Source organism: Podarcis muralis, chromosome 9 (genome assembly GCF_964188315.1).
Source record: "Podarcis muralis chromosome 9, rPodMur119.hap1.1, whole genome shotgun sequence".
Taxonomy (NCBI): domain Eukaryota; kingdom Metazoa; phylum Chordata; class Lepidosauria; order Squamata; family Lacertidae; genus Podarcis; species Podarcis muralis.
In genome coordinates, this window is record NC_135663.1 from 50,684,892 (window position 1) to 50,702,144 (window position 17,253).

The 17,253-nt window shown below is 41.3% G+C and overlaps 1 protein-coding gene across 1 annotated transcript in view; it reads right to left on the minus strand.

Annotated features, from left to right (window-relative positions):
* Positions 1-17,253, minus strand: part of LOC114604050 (uncharacterized) — a 50,145-nt gene that overhangs the window by 31,093 nt on the left and 1,799 nt on the right. Inside the window, exons 2-15 of the mRNA XM_077934219.1 lie at positions 16,993-17,055; positions 16,097-16,228; positions 14,536-14,613; positions 14,360-14,455; positions 13,052-13,613; positions 12,246-12,445; positions 10,933-11,345; positions 9,674-9,828; positions 9,363-9,571; positions 6,474-6,613; positions 4,950-5,060; positions 3,304-3,462; positions 2,441-2,564; positions 1,173-1,382 (exon numbers count right to left, since the gene is read on the minus strand). Coding sequence (XP_077790345.1) covers positions 1,173-1,382; positions 2,441-2,564; positions 3,304-3,462; positions 4,950-5,060; positions 6,474-6,613; positions 9,363-9,571; positions 9,674-9,828; positions 10,933-11,345; positions 12,246-12,445; positions 13,052-13,613; positions 14,360-14,455; positions 14,536-14,613; positions 16,097-16,228; positions 16,993-17,055 — 2,652 coding nt within the window. The remainder of the gene's footprint in view (positions 1-1,172; positions 1,383-2,440; positions 2,565-3,303; positions 3,463-4,949; positions 5,061-6,473; positions 6,614-9,362; positions 9,572-9,673; positions 9,829-10,932; positions 11,346-12,245; positions 12,446-13,051; positions 13,614-14,359; positions 14,456-14,535; positions 14,614-16,096; positions 16,229-16,992; positions 17,056-17,253) is intronic.

The window sequence follows — 17,253 nt, forward strand, 5'->3', positions numbered from 1 at the left end:
TCAAGACTCAGGGTTAATACTAAATACCTGTGTGGCAGTTTGACTATAAAAGATAGGTGGCATGTTCTCTTTTAGACTAGACAGATCCGAGAGGGACTGGAGCAAAATCTGACACTCTCCTGTGTCTTACCTTTCTTGACTCACATCTGATATCAGGAAAGGGCTCCGGTACAAAACACAGACATAACTGACCTTGGAATTATGGCATAGACGTAGAATGAAATGGCTGCCTTAAATGCAGGGATTTTTGATCCTGGTCTTTTTTGGACTTTCCAAGGATGGAGAAAAAACCCCGCATTTAAAGGGGGAAAGGTACAGGACGACACTGGGATAGGGGAAGTGCCATATAGATGCCCCTCTGTTAATGTAGAGACAGGCTAGTGCGAATCCACATTTTGCTCCAGTGTGGAAAAACCCATAGAGGAAAAAGTGTATACACACCAAGAAAGTTAAACAGAACAGTTTGTATATGGGCAAAGAAAGTAAGCTTTTACAAGCTAAAGTCTCTTCAGGGTCTGCTGTTGCTTTGGGGTGAGTGTTGTCTAGCACTCTCTTACTTATACCTTCCTATTTGCCCTGGGCTCCTTTGAGAGGAAAGGTAGAATATAAATTCAGTAAATAAATTACTCAAGCTTTAAATAAACAGATACCACAAAAGCACCATGGGCTTGATCCAATGGGTCACTGTGGGTACAGCAACACTCACATTTAGAAAGGTCTGCATAGTGCATAACAGAGTCAGGAACCACTCTGAGGCCTAAGCCCATGAGCATTCAATATGCTAGTCTATCATTACATGGAATGGGAGGTCTGGTTATAAGTTTCATATCCCCAGCTAACTTACCTCTTCCACTTCCTTGAGGAAAGCAAGATTAGGGCACGACTCTCACTTTTCCCTAAGGATATGGGGTGGGTCACAATGTTCTAAGCCCTATGTGGGAATCCATGAGCATTTGTGCTCATGGTGGACTGGATCAAGGCCCTTAAGGTTGCAATCCTGTACACACCTATGTGGGACTTAGACCCATTGATTTCAACAGGACTTTCTTTCAAGGATAGGATTGTGCTGAAAGTGTCCAGTACTGACCCTACCAAACTGCCCTGGAATTTCCCACTGTTTGAGAAAGTGTGGAATGGAATGCAAAAAACAACGGGATAAGGTATTGCTTTACCTCCAGTTTTTTGAAGCATGAAAAACTTGATTCGGTGCACGTGGAAACAATAAAATACACATTCTTTGGTAATTCAGGAGGTATCCAAGGAAAATCTGCGACATGTTCCTCTGATAATTCATCTATGCCATCCAGACATATTAGAAGTGGTTTGTCTTGTGTGGCAGACTCCAGTAAAGAGAGAAACTCTTCCACCAATCCTTCAAAATCCTTTTTGAGAAAGATAGCAAACATTTTAGCCAGTCCCAAGTAGCTATAGATACTGTGTTGGGGTCACAGGAACAGAGATGCCTGAAAATTCCGTTCAACGTTTTTCAGGTAATCAACTTAATTTGCATTCATTGTTATCCTTTAGCTGACATATCCCAGAAGGTTGTTACCTTTTCCAGATAAACCTTTTTCTTCAATAAATGTTGCAGAAGTTCTTCGTAGAGGAAAAGGTGCTTCAAAATTACATGTTCCAGAGAGCCCTGTGATATGTTTCCACAAAAGTTCATAGTCCTTATTCATTTTTGCTGCTATATCCAAATCAAGCACATCTTCAAATTTTTGCAACACTGTTTTCAGCTAAAAGCTATGTATAAAAATGTGTATTTTGGGGTATATTTTTGAAAACATATGTGTGGAAACAATTTGAATTTTCATAAAATTCACAGGTTGATGTGGAAATGTGACAAAACAGACTTACGAATGAACACATAAGAAACTGATATGGCGTGGAAATAAACCAATCTATTCATTCCTAGGTAAGAATGATTATTATTATTAAAGACTATGATTGAGTAAAGAGCGGAAACGAAATGTCAGCTCAGCAAAAATAATGGATACCAAGGGATTCCTAATGGCTTGCTGAATATTAAAAAGGTGTTGGCAATAGAAATTGTGGGAAATCTGTCTTAACTTTGGAGATGTTCTCTGACATGAGTTGGCTGTAGACATGTAACACATTACAGTGTTTGATGATGCAGTGATGGAGATGTGCCTCAGGAACCGCTTTGGTTCCCCATGTTGAACTGATATGAGCACTGTCAGCTGTAATAGCACTGGTCATTTGCTGAAAAGTGTTTCTTGGGTTCTGACCTTTCATTATCTGAACAGCACTGTCAGCATTATGCTTGAGCTATTTTGTCATTTTCCATTCCTAACTTTTATTTCTTGCTGAATCATGTGGAGGGGAAAGTGTGTGCATGTAGGTGCTGCTGCCGTAAAAATGCAACAGTATAATTTTTTCTTTGAGCCTTAAAAAGAAGGAAAATTTAATTCATTACCTTGGATAAATTAACTGAGACCTTGTAGATAGAAGCTATCTGGTAGCAAAGACTGAAAAGAGTCAGTCGGATATTTCTGCTTTCACCAGTAACACCAATAAATCGAATTACAACTCTGAGGTTCCTGAATGAAAATTGGAAAAAAGCAAATAAAATAAAATAGTTTTCTTTTTAATACATGTGTTTAGCTGTTAAATCAATGTATGTGTGCCATTACTATATCATCTAGTTCAGGGGTCTGCAACCCGCGGCTCCGGAGCCGCATGTGGCTCTTTTACAGCTTTGCCGCGGCTCCGGGGCGGATACTAGTGAGGGGAGGAGGCGCATTGTGCGCCCCGACACTCCCCACTGTGGTGGGCGCCGTACTGGCTGTGACGTCGCATGGGGGCGGTGCGTGCATTAGTCACGCACCATCCCGACGTCACCTTCCCACCCGCTGTCAGATCACAGCTCCGGAGATATATTTGTTTTAAATGTCGCAATGGTTTTGCGGCTCCCAGTTGTTTTTTTCTTCGGAAACGGGTCCAAGTGGCTCTTTTTGTCTTAAAGGTTGCAGACCCCTGATCTAGTTGAAGGTGGACTTAACATTGTGTACAGTGAATGTTGGGCTCAGAGTAAAATATGCAAATATAAAGGTATTAGTTTAGTTTATATATTGTTATCAATATGGAATAATTTTACATTTCACAGAACTCACAGCACTCTGTGATACCAGCTAAGACAAATCAAAGGGAGCAAATATGGTAGCTAGTAAGCAGCAGTTGGGAGCTGGATATGGGTAACACTGGGTTTATCTCTATTATCTTTATTCAAGAACTTTTATCTATGTTCCAAATATGTGTGAGGCTGCGAGAGGCCCTTACCCAGATATCCAGCTAGGAGCCAAAGAAGCGGCTTTTGCTATGACGGCAGTTTTCCCGCATCCAGCCTCTCCACAAATTACAACTAGCCTTCTGTTCGAGGATGCAAGACGATTCTTCAGTTTGCACAAAAACATTTCTCTTCCTATTAGACATTTAACCCTGTTTTGAGAGGGGAAAAACAAAACACTATTTGTGTTCAGTCACCCCTGTGTACTGGCTGATGCTGTGCACACACCATACCTTTAAAACACATTTAAAGCCCACAAAGAATCCTGGGAACTGCAGTTTCTTGAGGAAGCTGAGAATTGTAGCTCTGGGAGGGGTAAACTGCATTTAATATGATTCTCAGGTGTGAATGGGCAGGGCAATGTGCTTTGGATGTGCTTTAAAGGTGTGGTGTGTATTGTCATAAGAGAATATTTATTTCAGTATGCAGCCTAAAATCCTATATCAACGTATCTGAGAGCTACAAGTAAGTGGCCCAGCACTCCTAAGAGGTGCTTGGAGGATGACTTATTTTTATTCCTCTAGAAAGGGGCAGAAAGTGAATTAGGGTTACCCATTTGTAGCAAATAAATGTAGTTTTTCTCAGTCTAGAATCATTCATGCTCTTCCACAACATGCTACTTTCAATCTAGATTTAGTATCCAGATAGATCCATCCTGCCATCCACAAAGGAGGGTATGGTTACTTGATAACATGTTTGACAACTCTCTCCTTTGTTAGGTTATCAGTGCCTTTTCCTTCCCTACATGTCCCAGGTGAATGAATAAGGAAGTGGGTGAACAGGTTTCTCAAGAAAGACAAGAGCTGAGCAGGAAGCTCTTGCAGTACTCTGAGATGCTGGTCGGGATAGTGATGCATGTGGTGGGGCTCAACAACCCCTACCGACATCAAAGCCACAACAGCTTACCTGGACAGGGATGGGGCAGGATGGGACTGAGTTCAGGGCCAGAGGGATGCACCAGCAGGAGAGCTGAACTGCTGCCAACCCCACAGGTGCACCCATGCAGACCTGACCTCCCTGCTGCCTGTTTGATGTTTTAATTAGCTGGAAGCCGCTTAGAGTGGCTGGGGCAACCTAGTCAGATGGATGGCATATAAATAAATTATTTGATGATGACGATGATGATTGAAGAAAATCCAAATGGTGCCCTTTTTGGTGGTAAAATTTCAATAGTAGAACTGAATATTTGATAATATGCTGTCCATTAATGGTACTTTTAAATCCACCTTCCCCAGAGTGGATTGTCTCACCTTGCCTAATGAGCCGGCCCTTCAAGGGCACTGGAAAACCTTATATTAGGTATCATCTAATGTCCAGAAAGCACTTGGGTGGCATGTTGGTAGCAGAGAAGAAGTGATTTACAAGAGTACAACTTTTATTTCTCAAACATGTCTATGTTCTGGTAAGAGGCAGGGTGTGGGTGTGAGTAGGAATTGGTATCATTTAATTTTCCTTCATATATGCTCTTGTTGAATGACTAGAATGCTGCCCAAATGAATGGGTAGGTCAGATTTTCACTTCAACAGAGGCTGCTAATAAGATTGTTCTTAAATCACAACTATCATATCAACTCTTCAACTGTTGTCCATCATGAAGCCTGGCTAAAGTAAATTAAGCAACCAAACACCACCAAACTCACAAGGCCTGACAGTGCCAGATATGTTCCAGAACCTCGTCGTCATTATGAGTTTCAAATACTTGCTTTCTTCGCACAGGTAGCATTTCTTGAATCTCCTTCAAATGGATTGTTCTGGTCAAATGAAAACATGGAGGGGAAAAGTTTTAAACCACATTTCAACATTGTGTATAGGTTACAGTGACTTTTGGACAGTGTTATTTATTTTCTTCCATTCATATCCCAGGTAGATGTCACCACACATGTAGTTGTTGACAACCACGTGAGGATGTTGAAAAACCTAGATCCTTTTATGAATGTCCAAATACGAGGATATACACGGGAGAATGCTGGTGATTATTTAATCACAATTTCCAGCATTCAGAAGTGACAAACAAGGGAAAAGACTATCCTTGTAAAGAAATGCACAAAATGTGTTTGTGGTGTCAACATTCTCATATGATTGTTGGCAACCACATGGCAAGGGTTAGCCAATGTGATGTCCTCCAGACGTACAACTCCCATCAGCTGCAACTAGTTTGGACTGATGCCATTTATAACCCCCAGCCTCTGGAGGATGCCTTATTAGCGACCCCACAGCATGGGATCTATAAGTGCTCATATTGGAATCATTTTATTAATGCTATTAATCACAATATTCAAATATCGTATGGCTTTTTAGCACCATCACAAGTGACTAAAACAGCTTTATTTTCTCAGCAGTGCCAAGAATTACCTCCTCCTGATTCAGACACACACACACACACACACACACACACACACACACACGTCACATAGTATTAAGTACCACTGAGTACCCATCTTCAAGCCCTTATGCCCACTTGCTAAAAATGGCATTTTGGAAAGACTTCACCTGAAGTCTAAAATGCAACTTTGGACCACTGGATCCTGCTCCCTAACCATTTCCACTGACCCTCCTAGCATTGTGCCTGCATGGGTGGCAATTCTTAGGGAAGGTCTGTCTGCACTGTTTTTTGACAAGGAAGCCAAACTATACTATATTTCTTTAATTTGCTCCACAAAATATGTGAAAGTACAAGAGGGTTGGGGTTTTTTTGTGTTTTTTTGTGGTTTTGGCTTTCTTAAATCATGCACATCCTGCCTCTACTAGAGACCAACCAGACAATTTTGGTAAGTTATAAGCACTGTATGATGGGGAAAGTTACCCCCTGTAACTACAGGTCCTCCCAGGTATATTATCTCTGAAAATGAAGTTCTATTCTTAGCTATAATGTCTAATAGCCATGCAGACCTATCCTCATGAATCTGTCAAATCCTCTTTGAAGCCACCTAAGTTACTGTCCATCTCCTCCTCTTGTGGTAATTACTTCCGTAATTAATGTGAGGAAGTGAAACAGAGCAAACAATACATCAGAAATTTTCAACTGTCATATTTTTTAGGCTTTGATTATTTAAGGTGCCATGGGAAAACTACTTCTATATTGAAGTATAATGGAACGAACCTTCACTATTAAGTCATGTATACATTGTGAACTGTTTCACCAAAGAAGCAGTTATGTGGCTGACCTGTTGAAATGATTGGTGACAATTTTCTGAAAGTCATTGCAAAGGCACTCAAGGTAGTAAGCATGGGATCTGTTGGTGGTGGGGCTGATGCCATCTCTTCCCCAGTTAATGCTCTTTCTGTAGATATTTGTGTGACGAAGCTGTAAAGACAAGCCTATAATGTTGGCATCATCCACCACCCAAACAAGGAAACAGCTGACTGAACAATACTGAAGAGAATAACTGTTTGAATCAGAGAAGTTTTGAATGTTAAACTGAGTCTTTGTGCCAGAGTAAGATCAACTTATGGGTGGCGCTGTGGGTTAAACCACAGAGCCTAGGACTTGCCGATCCTGCTCCCTAACCATTTCCACTGACCCTCCTAGCATTGTGCCTGCATGGGTGGCAATTCTGAGGGAAGGTCTGTCTGCAGGGTGAGCTCCTGTTGCTCGGTCCCTGCTCCTGCCAACCTAGCAGTTCGAAAGCACGTCAAAGTGCAAGTAGATAAATAGGTACCACACTGGCGGGAAGGTAAACGGAGTTTCCATGCGCTGCTCTGGTTCACCAGAAGCGGCTTAGTCTTCCCGGAAGCTGTACGCCGGCTCCCTCGGCCAATAAAGCGAGATGAGCGCCGCAACCCCAGAGTTGGCCATGACTGGACCTAATGGTCAGGGGTCCCTTTACCTTTACCTTTAAGATCAACTTAAACCTGCTTAATCTTTTTGTAGTGTAAGTTCTTCATACTTATAGCTCAGACCCTCCAAATATCCCTATTTTCCAGGGAAGTCCCTGATTTAGAGAAGCTGTCTTGGTTTCTGATTTGATCCCAGAATGTCCCACATTTCCTTAGGATGTTCCCATTTTCATTGGAGATATGGTGTAGGGTATGGAATTATCTGACCCCCGAGCTGTCTGAAAGGAATCCTGTACGGTTTTTTTAAAAATGTTTCATGTTTTATTATGTTTTTATATATGTTGGAAGCTGCCTAGAGTGGCTGGGGCAACCCAGTAAGATGTGTGGGGTATAAATAGTAAAATTATCGTTATGGAATGGGACGTCCCTATTTTCATTGGAGAAATGTTGCAGGGTATGTTAGGTTATGTCCCCGGGCGTATTTTATAGGAATAAGTTTCATTTAAACAGTACCGTTTCATTAGGAACATGGCCATCCAGTGTTTAGAATGCAGTATGAGATTTTGAGTACCACAGATCTAAAGGTAAAGGTAAAGGTAAAGGTACCCCTGCCCATACGGGCCAGTCTTGCCAGACTCTAGGGTTGTGCGCTCATCTCACTCTATAGGCCGGGAGCCAGTGCTGTCCGCAGACACTTCCGGATCACGTGGCCAGCATGACAAGCTGCATCTGGCGAGCCAGCGCAGCACACGGAATGCCGTTTACCTTCCCGCTGGTATGCGGTCCCTATTTATCTACTTGCACCCGGAGGTGCTTTCGAACTGCTAGGTTGGCAGGCGCTGGGACCGAACGACAGGAGCGCACCCCGCCGCGGGGATTCGAACCACCGACCATGCGATCGGCAAGTCCTAGGCGCTGAGGTTTTACCCACAGCGCCACCCATCTAGCTGACACTATTTCTTTAAGGATAAATTGTATGCAAAATAATAATACAAATGTTTCATTGACTATAGTTTATTTCAGCCTAGCAAATGAAGATGTTTCTTTCAAGCTTTATTATGTTGTAACAGTGCCACGTTCTGGTCTGAGATTGCACAGAGACATGCTGGGAAAGGAATCAATGAAGACCTTTCCTTTGGAAATAGTAAGCCATTTCTGTCAATAGCATAGTTTGAAGCTCAAGCTGAGAAATGCAAATAAATGAAAATGGTGCTTCCTATTCGATTCCCTCTAGTGTGTTTGGGGTTAGAGTGTAGGTTTATATATAAAAGATGAAGCAATGATATTTATTTTGTCAGGTTTTACCTGCTCATTAAAGGCTCTACTTTGCTTCCATCATTTTCAGGTCTAGAGCATGGCTTAAGAAAGTCAGTGACTAATGACGAGCAGAGGTGGCAATAAAGATAGGAAGAGGAACAAAGCTTTAAAAAGTGCATATTGTGGGATAACTGAGAAGGATTACAAATTCAGATAACAGGATTAAAATAAATTAAAATCAAGGCCAAAAGTGTCTGGTGGGGGGCAGGGTGAGGTGGTGAAAATGTATATAATAATACTTAGAAATGGTTTCTGAAAAAGGTCTGAATTGGTTTACTGAAAGCAGGCAGAGTATACACTTGCAGATCATTATGTAGAATGCAGTGGTAGACAGAGTGGGAAATGTTTTCTTCATTTCCTCATGGATATTGTGGACAGCTTAAGAAAAAATATTTCTTAAGTGGTGTTCAATACATTTTGCCCGAAGCAACTGCACTGCACAGTTCAAGATAGAGACCCCAGGATTCCCTTTGCTATGTTGTAGAGCAGGGTGGGTAATCTCAGGCTCGGGGGCCAAATACAGCCCTCCAGGCCTATTGATCTGGCCCTAAGAAATTTCCCCAGGCCACACTTACTGGTTTTATTGCACCCCCCATCCCCAAGTGTTTTGCCTGGCTGGAATGTGCCTTTGCACTCTGGTGATTCCTCTTGTATGTCTGGATGGAGGATAGAGAGAGATGTGTGTAGAAATTTGCCCACTGTACAAAGGTAAAATTTACATCTGTCACCCTGGTCCCACCCATCACTGGCCTATGTCCCTAGAAGGGAATATTGCCCTTGCCCTGGAAAGGGCTTTCCACCCTTGTTACAGAGGATGATGGGGTACAAATCTCATATCCCATGATATGTCATCAGGGCATCTTGAGATATTTTCAACCAGAATATCCATTGAGATGCTTCTATAGGTAGCCCAGGCCCTATATGGCTGACAACTACCAATGATGTTCTGAGCAACCTACCCTAGAGTGAATGCTTTTCACAAAGTTCTGATGTGCTTCATACGTTGTTTTGTTGATCACTGGTCTTAGTGGGTGAACGTCAATATATTTTGGTGCATGGGGACTTGACAGACTGGACTGCAGATCTGTGATGTCTCTTTTGAAGCAGTGACAGTGATCCTCACACTTTCCCTGGACCTGGAATCCTTGATCCACTTCTTGTTGCAAAACTTGCAAAACAGAAATAATTCTATTTAAACTACTCAAATAAGCCACCACCCATATAATAAAGCAAAACAGCATCCTGGTCATATATTGGATACCTTCCTCACCTGTTCTGAGCAGTGTGGTGGCAGCTTCTTGTCCAAGAGCAACTGCAGCATATTCTTGAAATATCTTATGCAGTTTCTGAAAAGACGCCATCCATTTGTTCTTCACTTGTTGCCTGCGAGTAGGATCATTGCTGAGGATATCTTGGTACACTGTGCTGTGCAGACAACATGAAATGCATGAACCGTGAGAAACAGGCTAAAAACAAAGAAATGTACAATTGCCCTTGCACTGGATGTACAAATGTACATCTTCAAAATGTACAATCTGCCAGCTCCGTGAAATGCTGAAGAGTAGCCCCACAGGCATGTTCCATTCACAAGTGAGTTTTGGATGGTTGAAAGGAAGATGGGAGCACAAGTCAACAGATCAACGATACACAAATGCCCATGATACACAGAGCATAGTTATTCATAGCACACGACAGTGTCTCCATTTTATAGGAAGAAAGTTAGGAGAATCCTCAAATAAACTCACAATCCATCGCCTAATTTCACCTCATTTTAGCCATATATTATGGTCTCCATAAGCTTCCAAAAACAAATGGGGGAAAACAATGTAATTTTTCTAGAAAAAGAGGTGCTGGAACTTACCATGAGCACCTCCTTTGTTCTCTTATAATGGCAATGGCGCCCACCTAAGAGGTGCTGGAACTGAGTTCCAGCAAGTTCCAGCTGAGAAAAAGCCAACCCAATTAAGAAAAGATGTCTCTGTCCCTCCATGATTCCCTCCTATGATTCAAGCACTGGCTTTTAGCAGATGAAACAGCAGATGTTTCTGGCATAGAACAACTGTCTCTGGATGGAATATTCATGGAAGAAAGTGACGAGAATATGTATTTGCATGAGGAACTGTTTGGGTTCATTTCAATCTCAAACCAAACTGCAGTAGACATAGCCAGCACATGCTTGTTCATGGACTGGAGCTCAATAAAGGCTCATCCATACTTTCCGTTAAATCCAGACCTAGTTCCATTTTCAATTTGGTCTCGTGCTGGAGGTTCCCTTGAATTGTTGCCTGGGATTTTACTCCAGGACAGGTTTCTTTTTTCATGTTAAACTCCTTTTGCTGGCCGGCAATAGCCAATTGAAGTAAACGGCATGCAAACCTCTGTCGCAGTACTGGAAAGGGAATTTGTTTACAAACAGAGCAAAATGGACACCAAATGCCAGGAAAAGTACACACCGGTTGTCCCAACGCCTGTGCGTTTTTGCCAAGCTTCTGTAATTTAATAATAACAACAATAATGACAATAACTAACCAAATAGGTTGAAGTCTGTAAACCGCAGGGATGTAGTTTTCATCCAACCTGTACCAGCAATCCAGAAGTTGAAGTTCTCTCTCATATTCAGCTACAGTCTTTTGGGTGAGGAGAGAAGCATTAGAAAACTCCTGCCCATTTGAATTAATCATTTCATATTCCTTCTTGCTGTTTGTCCCAGCTTCAGGTTCTTCTGTTGAGACACTGAGGCTCAGGGCATATTGATCACTATCACCTTGGATTTCATTCTTTTTATCTATTAGAGTTTCTTCCCTCAAACCACTAGCCAAACTATGCTTTGACTTTTTGGTACTCAGCTTCATTTGTTCAATTGTGGCTTTGATCGCCTCTAAATCTTCCTTGGCTATTACTGCTGGGAGAGAGGGGTCGTCATGCTTTTGCCCAATAAAAACCTGAAACAGAAAACCAAAGAAGAGAAAATTGGCTTACAATGGAACCAATAAAGCCTTGGTGCATTTAATGTTTTGTGAATCCAGTGGCATTCCATACTGAGGCTGCATACACACATTCAAAGCACATCTGTTATCCCTTACAGAGTTAGAATACCCCCAAAAATGAGAGTGCCCAGAATTCTCTGAGGGTAAAAACATGCTTCAAATGTGTTGTAAAGATATACAGTGGAACCTCTGGATGCGAACGGGATCCGTTCCGGAGCCCCGTTCACATCCTGAAGCGAGCGTCTGCGCAATGCGCAAGCGGCGAAACCCGGAAGTAATGCACTCTGTTACTTCCTGGTCACCGCGGAGCGCAACCCAAAAATATTCATCCCGAAGCTACTTCAACCCGAGGTATGACTGTAGTGCATAAGAATAACCTAATGAACTGAGGCAGCAGAACAGTAGCCTAACTGACTGCTACTAGGGGTGATCCAGGTACAGGGGTGTAGCTAGCTGCTCTGGCACCCGGAGCGGTGGGGGCAGGGCAAGCTGTCCACGGAGTCCGCCTGGCAGACGCAAGCCCCATACTGCCATTTCGGGCAACACGGGGCCCCGAGCCACCGCGTCACTCCCAGGAGAGACGTGTGGCTTGGGTGCGCTGCAGGCCAGGCCCTGCGATAGGTGCCGCCCCCCGCGGTGTGCCATTTTGTCACCCCCTCAGGGATGACACCCGGGGTGAACCTCACCCCACACACCCCTTATACATCCCTGTCCAGATATATCCATTTTTGTTTTGATATGGACTCCCCTCTTTCTTCCATCCAATGACTTACGAAATGGAAAAACTAGGCCCTAAAATGGCACTTTAAAAACCCTCTGTGTGATTAACATATTGCAAATTCCATCTGAACTTACAACAAAGGTTTGGAATCCCAACTGCTGGCATTTCCTTAATGTCTTCATATGGAGGGAAGCCATGTTGTGATTGTTAGTGATGCCATCTTTTATCCCCCACCTCAGGTCCACCATCCGGAAGTCGTAACCTCTCTCTTTACAGTATTTGTACAGCCAAGGAAAGGACTTTTCCATTAATGCATTTCGTTCTACTTCTGAATCTGATTAAGATAATAAAGCAAGCAAATTACCTAAACCAATTTGTTGATTAAAAGCAACATTTTTAGAGCCCGTGGAGATATAGAAGCAACTAGCAGACTTTCAGTATATGATTTATAGGCTCACTGCAATGTAAAAATAAGGTGCTTATTTGAATGGAAATGGGACCAGGTTCTGGGCTCTAGCACCACTAGTTATCATGACTTTTAGGAGCATAATTTATTTCACAGGCAATTGTAAATTCTCAGCACACACTTTTCAGATTAACTTGCTATGCAATATCTGGTGTATTTTTTTGATCACTTACATTTGCAAAAAAGCAGAAAACTGCACAAGCAAACTACATTAAAATTTTCTATAATGTGATTTGCTTGTGTTGTTTTCTGGTTTTGTGTAAATCTGAGGGATGAAACAAACAAACAAAAAAAGTATAGCTCAAGAGCACTCCAGAAATAGTTATCGGCATGGCTGGAAAAGGAATGAAAACACTGAGGAGATAGTAGGTGAGGAAAGTGACAATTTACCTATCCACCCCAAAACACCAGCTTATACCACAATAAATCTGTTAGTCTTAAGATTTTTAACACAAAATTCTGGTGCTCTTGTACCTTGATAGCCTCCACAGATATAGATCATGAAGATTTTCCTTTTGGATAAACACGGAGAATTGATTTGTCCTCTAATGGCAGCTCTGTTTGTATCGCCATCTGAAGACTTGCATGGATAGCATCTGGTTTCATTAGTTATTCCCTGGTCTTGAAGCAAATGAGCACTAAGGGTTTTTACTTTTTCGGTCTGGGTTTTCAGGTGAGGTAGACTGGATGATGAGGATCCACAGACAGCAGCTCTGTTTGCTTTATCTTCTGAACTATTTACATCTGATAACATTAGAGAACCTGATAACACATTTCTCGATAAATCCATTATCCTTCTGTTAATTTTATTTTCATCAGTTGTCTTGGTGTTTTCTGAATGGTGGGTTTCTTCACTTGTTTGCCTTTGGAGGAGCCATTTGTTTGTACACATTGATTTCTGTGTTTCTGTTTCTTTGTGTCTAGAAATTGCAACTTTTTCAATCAATTCAGTAGTTTTATCCCCATCCGGTGACTCATTTGAACAAACACTAAAACTTGAATAGTGGCATTTCATCTGATTTATGTTTGCCTCCGGCTAAAAACAAATGAACAAGCCCACAATTAATTAGATAGTCTTTATAAACTGTCATTTTAATTGCATATATACTGTTGAGCATGCATTTCTCTTTATCTCATATACACACAAAATGCCCGTTGTCTTCTGGAGTAGTAGTACATATAAGAGATGCAAGATTGGAAAAGGGGGCTTAAATCATGCTTTGTTGATTTTTAAACTACCTAAATTTGAAATGCTTCACATTACACCAGGGTAAGCAGACATGAAGTCCTTCAGACTCCAACTCCCATCCGCCCCAGCCAGCATGAATAATGACCATGGATGGTGAGAGTTGTAGGCCAACAACATTGTCATCTGCAAGGATCTTGATCATTCATGGACAGCAATGCATAGGGAGAGGAGAGACCAATACAATATCTGTTATTGGAATCACCTGGCACTGCAGAATAATATAAGTATAGAAACATCCTAGCGGAAGGCTGCAACAACCTGCGCACTGTTGGGGATGCTGCACAGGCCAGCACAACCTCACACCAGGCTGTGCTGGTCCCCGCAGCGTCTCCTGATACCGCACAGGAACGCCCTCCCATCAGATGTCAAAGAACTATTTGACTTTTAGAAGATGCCTAAACATTGGCCCTGTTCAGGGAAGTTTTATTGTGTTTTTAATATTTTGTTGGGAGCAGCCCAGACTGACTGGGCAGCATATAAATAACAAAATCCTTATCCGTATCATTATCATCATCTGGTAATTTGTGTCTTACCCTTAGAATAAACATCTCTGGGTTTCTCACGTGGGATTGACTTTTATCCTCTGATGTGTGTCTCAGGCTTTTAGCAAAATGGAAAGACGAGCAGTGCTAGTGACAAACAAAACAAATGTTAGGGACATTTTGTTTTCCACCCCTTTCAAAAAATTTAAAGGCAAGTAATTACCTACCTTTAAGTGTTTCCTCACTTGCATGTCTGTTTCTTCAGTTATTTTCATATACGGTACATGCCAATGACATTTTTGTTTCTAGAAGTAATTTAATAATATAATATAAAAATGGTAAATGGGGGGATTTACTGATGGTGAGGTATTACTTTTAATGACCGCTCTTCCCCTTACAGAGCTAATTTCTAGTGTAGTTTAACAATCAATGCCTATTTCCAAGGTACTTGGGGAATTGTAACTCTGTAAGGAGCTGGGGTCTCCTAAAACTCTCAGTACCCTTAACAAACTACACTTCCTAGAATCCTTTTGGGAAAGACATGGCTGCTTGAAGAGGTACGATACTGCTTTAAATGTGCAGTACAGATATGGCCAGAGAGATGTAAATGGGCCAAAATTTGTGAATCTTTCAAGAATGATTTGAGCCCACAAAAGTTTCTTTTTAATGCCCCAAGGGTCCCCATGAGAACATTGCTGATGAATACTGTATATACATCATGTGAAATTTTACTTGTAGTATCACAGACTTGTAGAGATGGAAGGGACCACAAGGGCCAACTAGTCTACACCCTCCAACATTTCTCCGATGAAAATAGGGACATCCCATTCCGTAATGATAATTTCACTGTTTATACTCCACACATCTTACTGGGTTGCCCAGCCACTCTAGGCAGCTTCCAACATATATAAAAACATAATAAAACACTAAACATTAAAAACCAAATACCTTCCCTATACAGTGGTACCTTGGGTGAAGTACTTAATTCATTCCAGAGGTCCGTTCTTAACCTGAAACTGTTCTTAACCTGAAGCACCACTTTAGCTAATAGGGCCTCCTGCTGCCGCTGCACCACTGGAGCACGATTTCTGTTCATTTCCTGAAGCAAAGTTCTTAACCTGAAGCACTATTTCTGGGTTATCGGAGTCTGTAACCTGAAGCGTATGTAACCTGAAGCGTATGTAACCCGAGGTACCACTGTACAAGTTTGCCTTCAGACGGCTTGGGGGTTTGATAACTCCATACCCTCCAACATTTCTCCAATGAAAACAGGGACATCCTAGGAAAAGTGGGACATTCCAGGATCAAATCAGAAACCGGGATGGCTTCTCTATATCAGGGGTGTCCCTGGGAAATTGGGACACTTGGAGGGTCTGCTAGTCCAACCCCCTGCTATGCAGGAATCTTTTTGTCCTACATTGGGCTCCAACCCATTAAGAGTCTCATGCTCTAGCGACTGAACTATAGTGACGGTTCTGTTCACATAAATGGGAAGAAATATATTTTCTAACAGTGATTCATAGCTTCCCTGGGATTAATGATACTCATGCTGAAACCAGAGTTCCTAATAATTAATAGTACTTCTATTTAAAAAGCAGGAAAGTTATTGGTTCTCCTTTGATTTCAACTTCCTTTAAACATATGTTTGTATCAGTGTATGACAACAAGGCTTTTTTTTTGCATTTCCTAGGATTAAGCTATTACTGTACTTAGGTTATTAAACCATTCATGCTTTGGGAATACACAGCACCTCATTGACCTCACCATCAACCCAGAACAGTAACTCACCCCAGTCCATTTTGAGCAAATATCTTTGCACACATATTTCTGCGAATGTGACATCTGTGGGGAGAAGAACAATTCTTGGAGGCTTTTAGAATGTCCTTGGCTTTGTCCTCGGCTATGCAAATTACCGGAAGGCTAAAAAGAAAAATAAATGCATGTGGCAGGTTTGGTATAATCCCTTTCATTTCATTAATTTATTACATTTCTATACAACACTTCATCCAAAGATCTCAGGGCAGTTCCCAACTTTAAAATACAAAATAAAAACAAAAATACAAATTAAATAATTAAATTAAATTAAAGCACTACCGTATGTACTTTATTTGATTACCCAGCTATTCTTAATATTCCACAAGCTAACTGATGGTGTCTTCAGACTGACACTTTATTGTGGGAAGGGTTCAGTCGTATACTGGATGTTAGGTTTGTACAATTAAAGTGGATTTAAATGCTCTGTTGTCCTAGCACAACAAATCCACTTAAAAAGAAACCCAGATATTTTGCAGTATGGAAAATGATGAGGAAATGTATTTAAAAATGTGGGGTGTACGAAGGATAAATGGAAATATGTGTAAAGATCCTACAAAACAAATCAGGAAGAATGCCCATAACTACCCCCACATAAACAAATCAAGAGGAATGCTTAATTAGATTGGGAAAAGTTTAACGACCACATATGCTTTGTGCAAGCAAGTCTGGATGAATGCTGAATAAATAGGTTGTCTGGAGGAGCATCAAGTTACATGCTAATCAACAGTGATAGAAATTTAGGTTGTGATTCCTAAAGAAACTTGATTAGGGAGTAAACTGCACTGACCACAGTGTAATTTACTTTCAAGTAAGCAGGGCTAGAACTCCACCACACATAATGAAAAGTGCATTATTGTTAAAATACTTACAGTCACAATATTATCCAATTGTCTCTTATGAATTGAAGGTAAAACAATTGTTTCTTTTTCACCCTGTAGGAAATACAGCATAAAATTTTGCTGTGCCTCAAAAGACTATGCATTCAGCCAAAGCCAGATAAAAATAATGTCTGTTTGTTACAAGACTAGAAAAGTCTACATAGGCTCTGGAAATGGTGTGTACCAATTTTATAAAAATGAATCTGTATCTGTATACAAAATACATAACAAAGTAATTTTTTATATAATTCT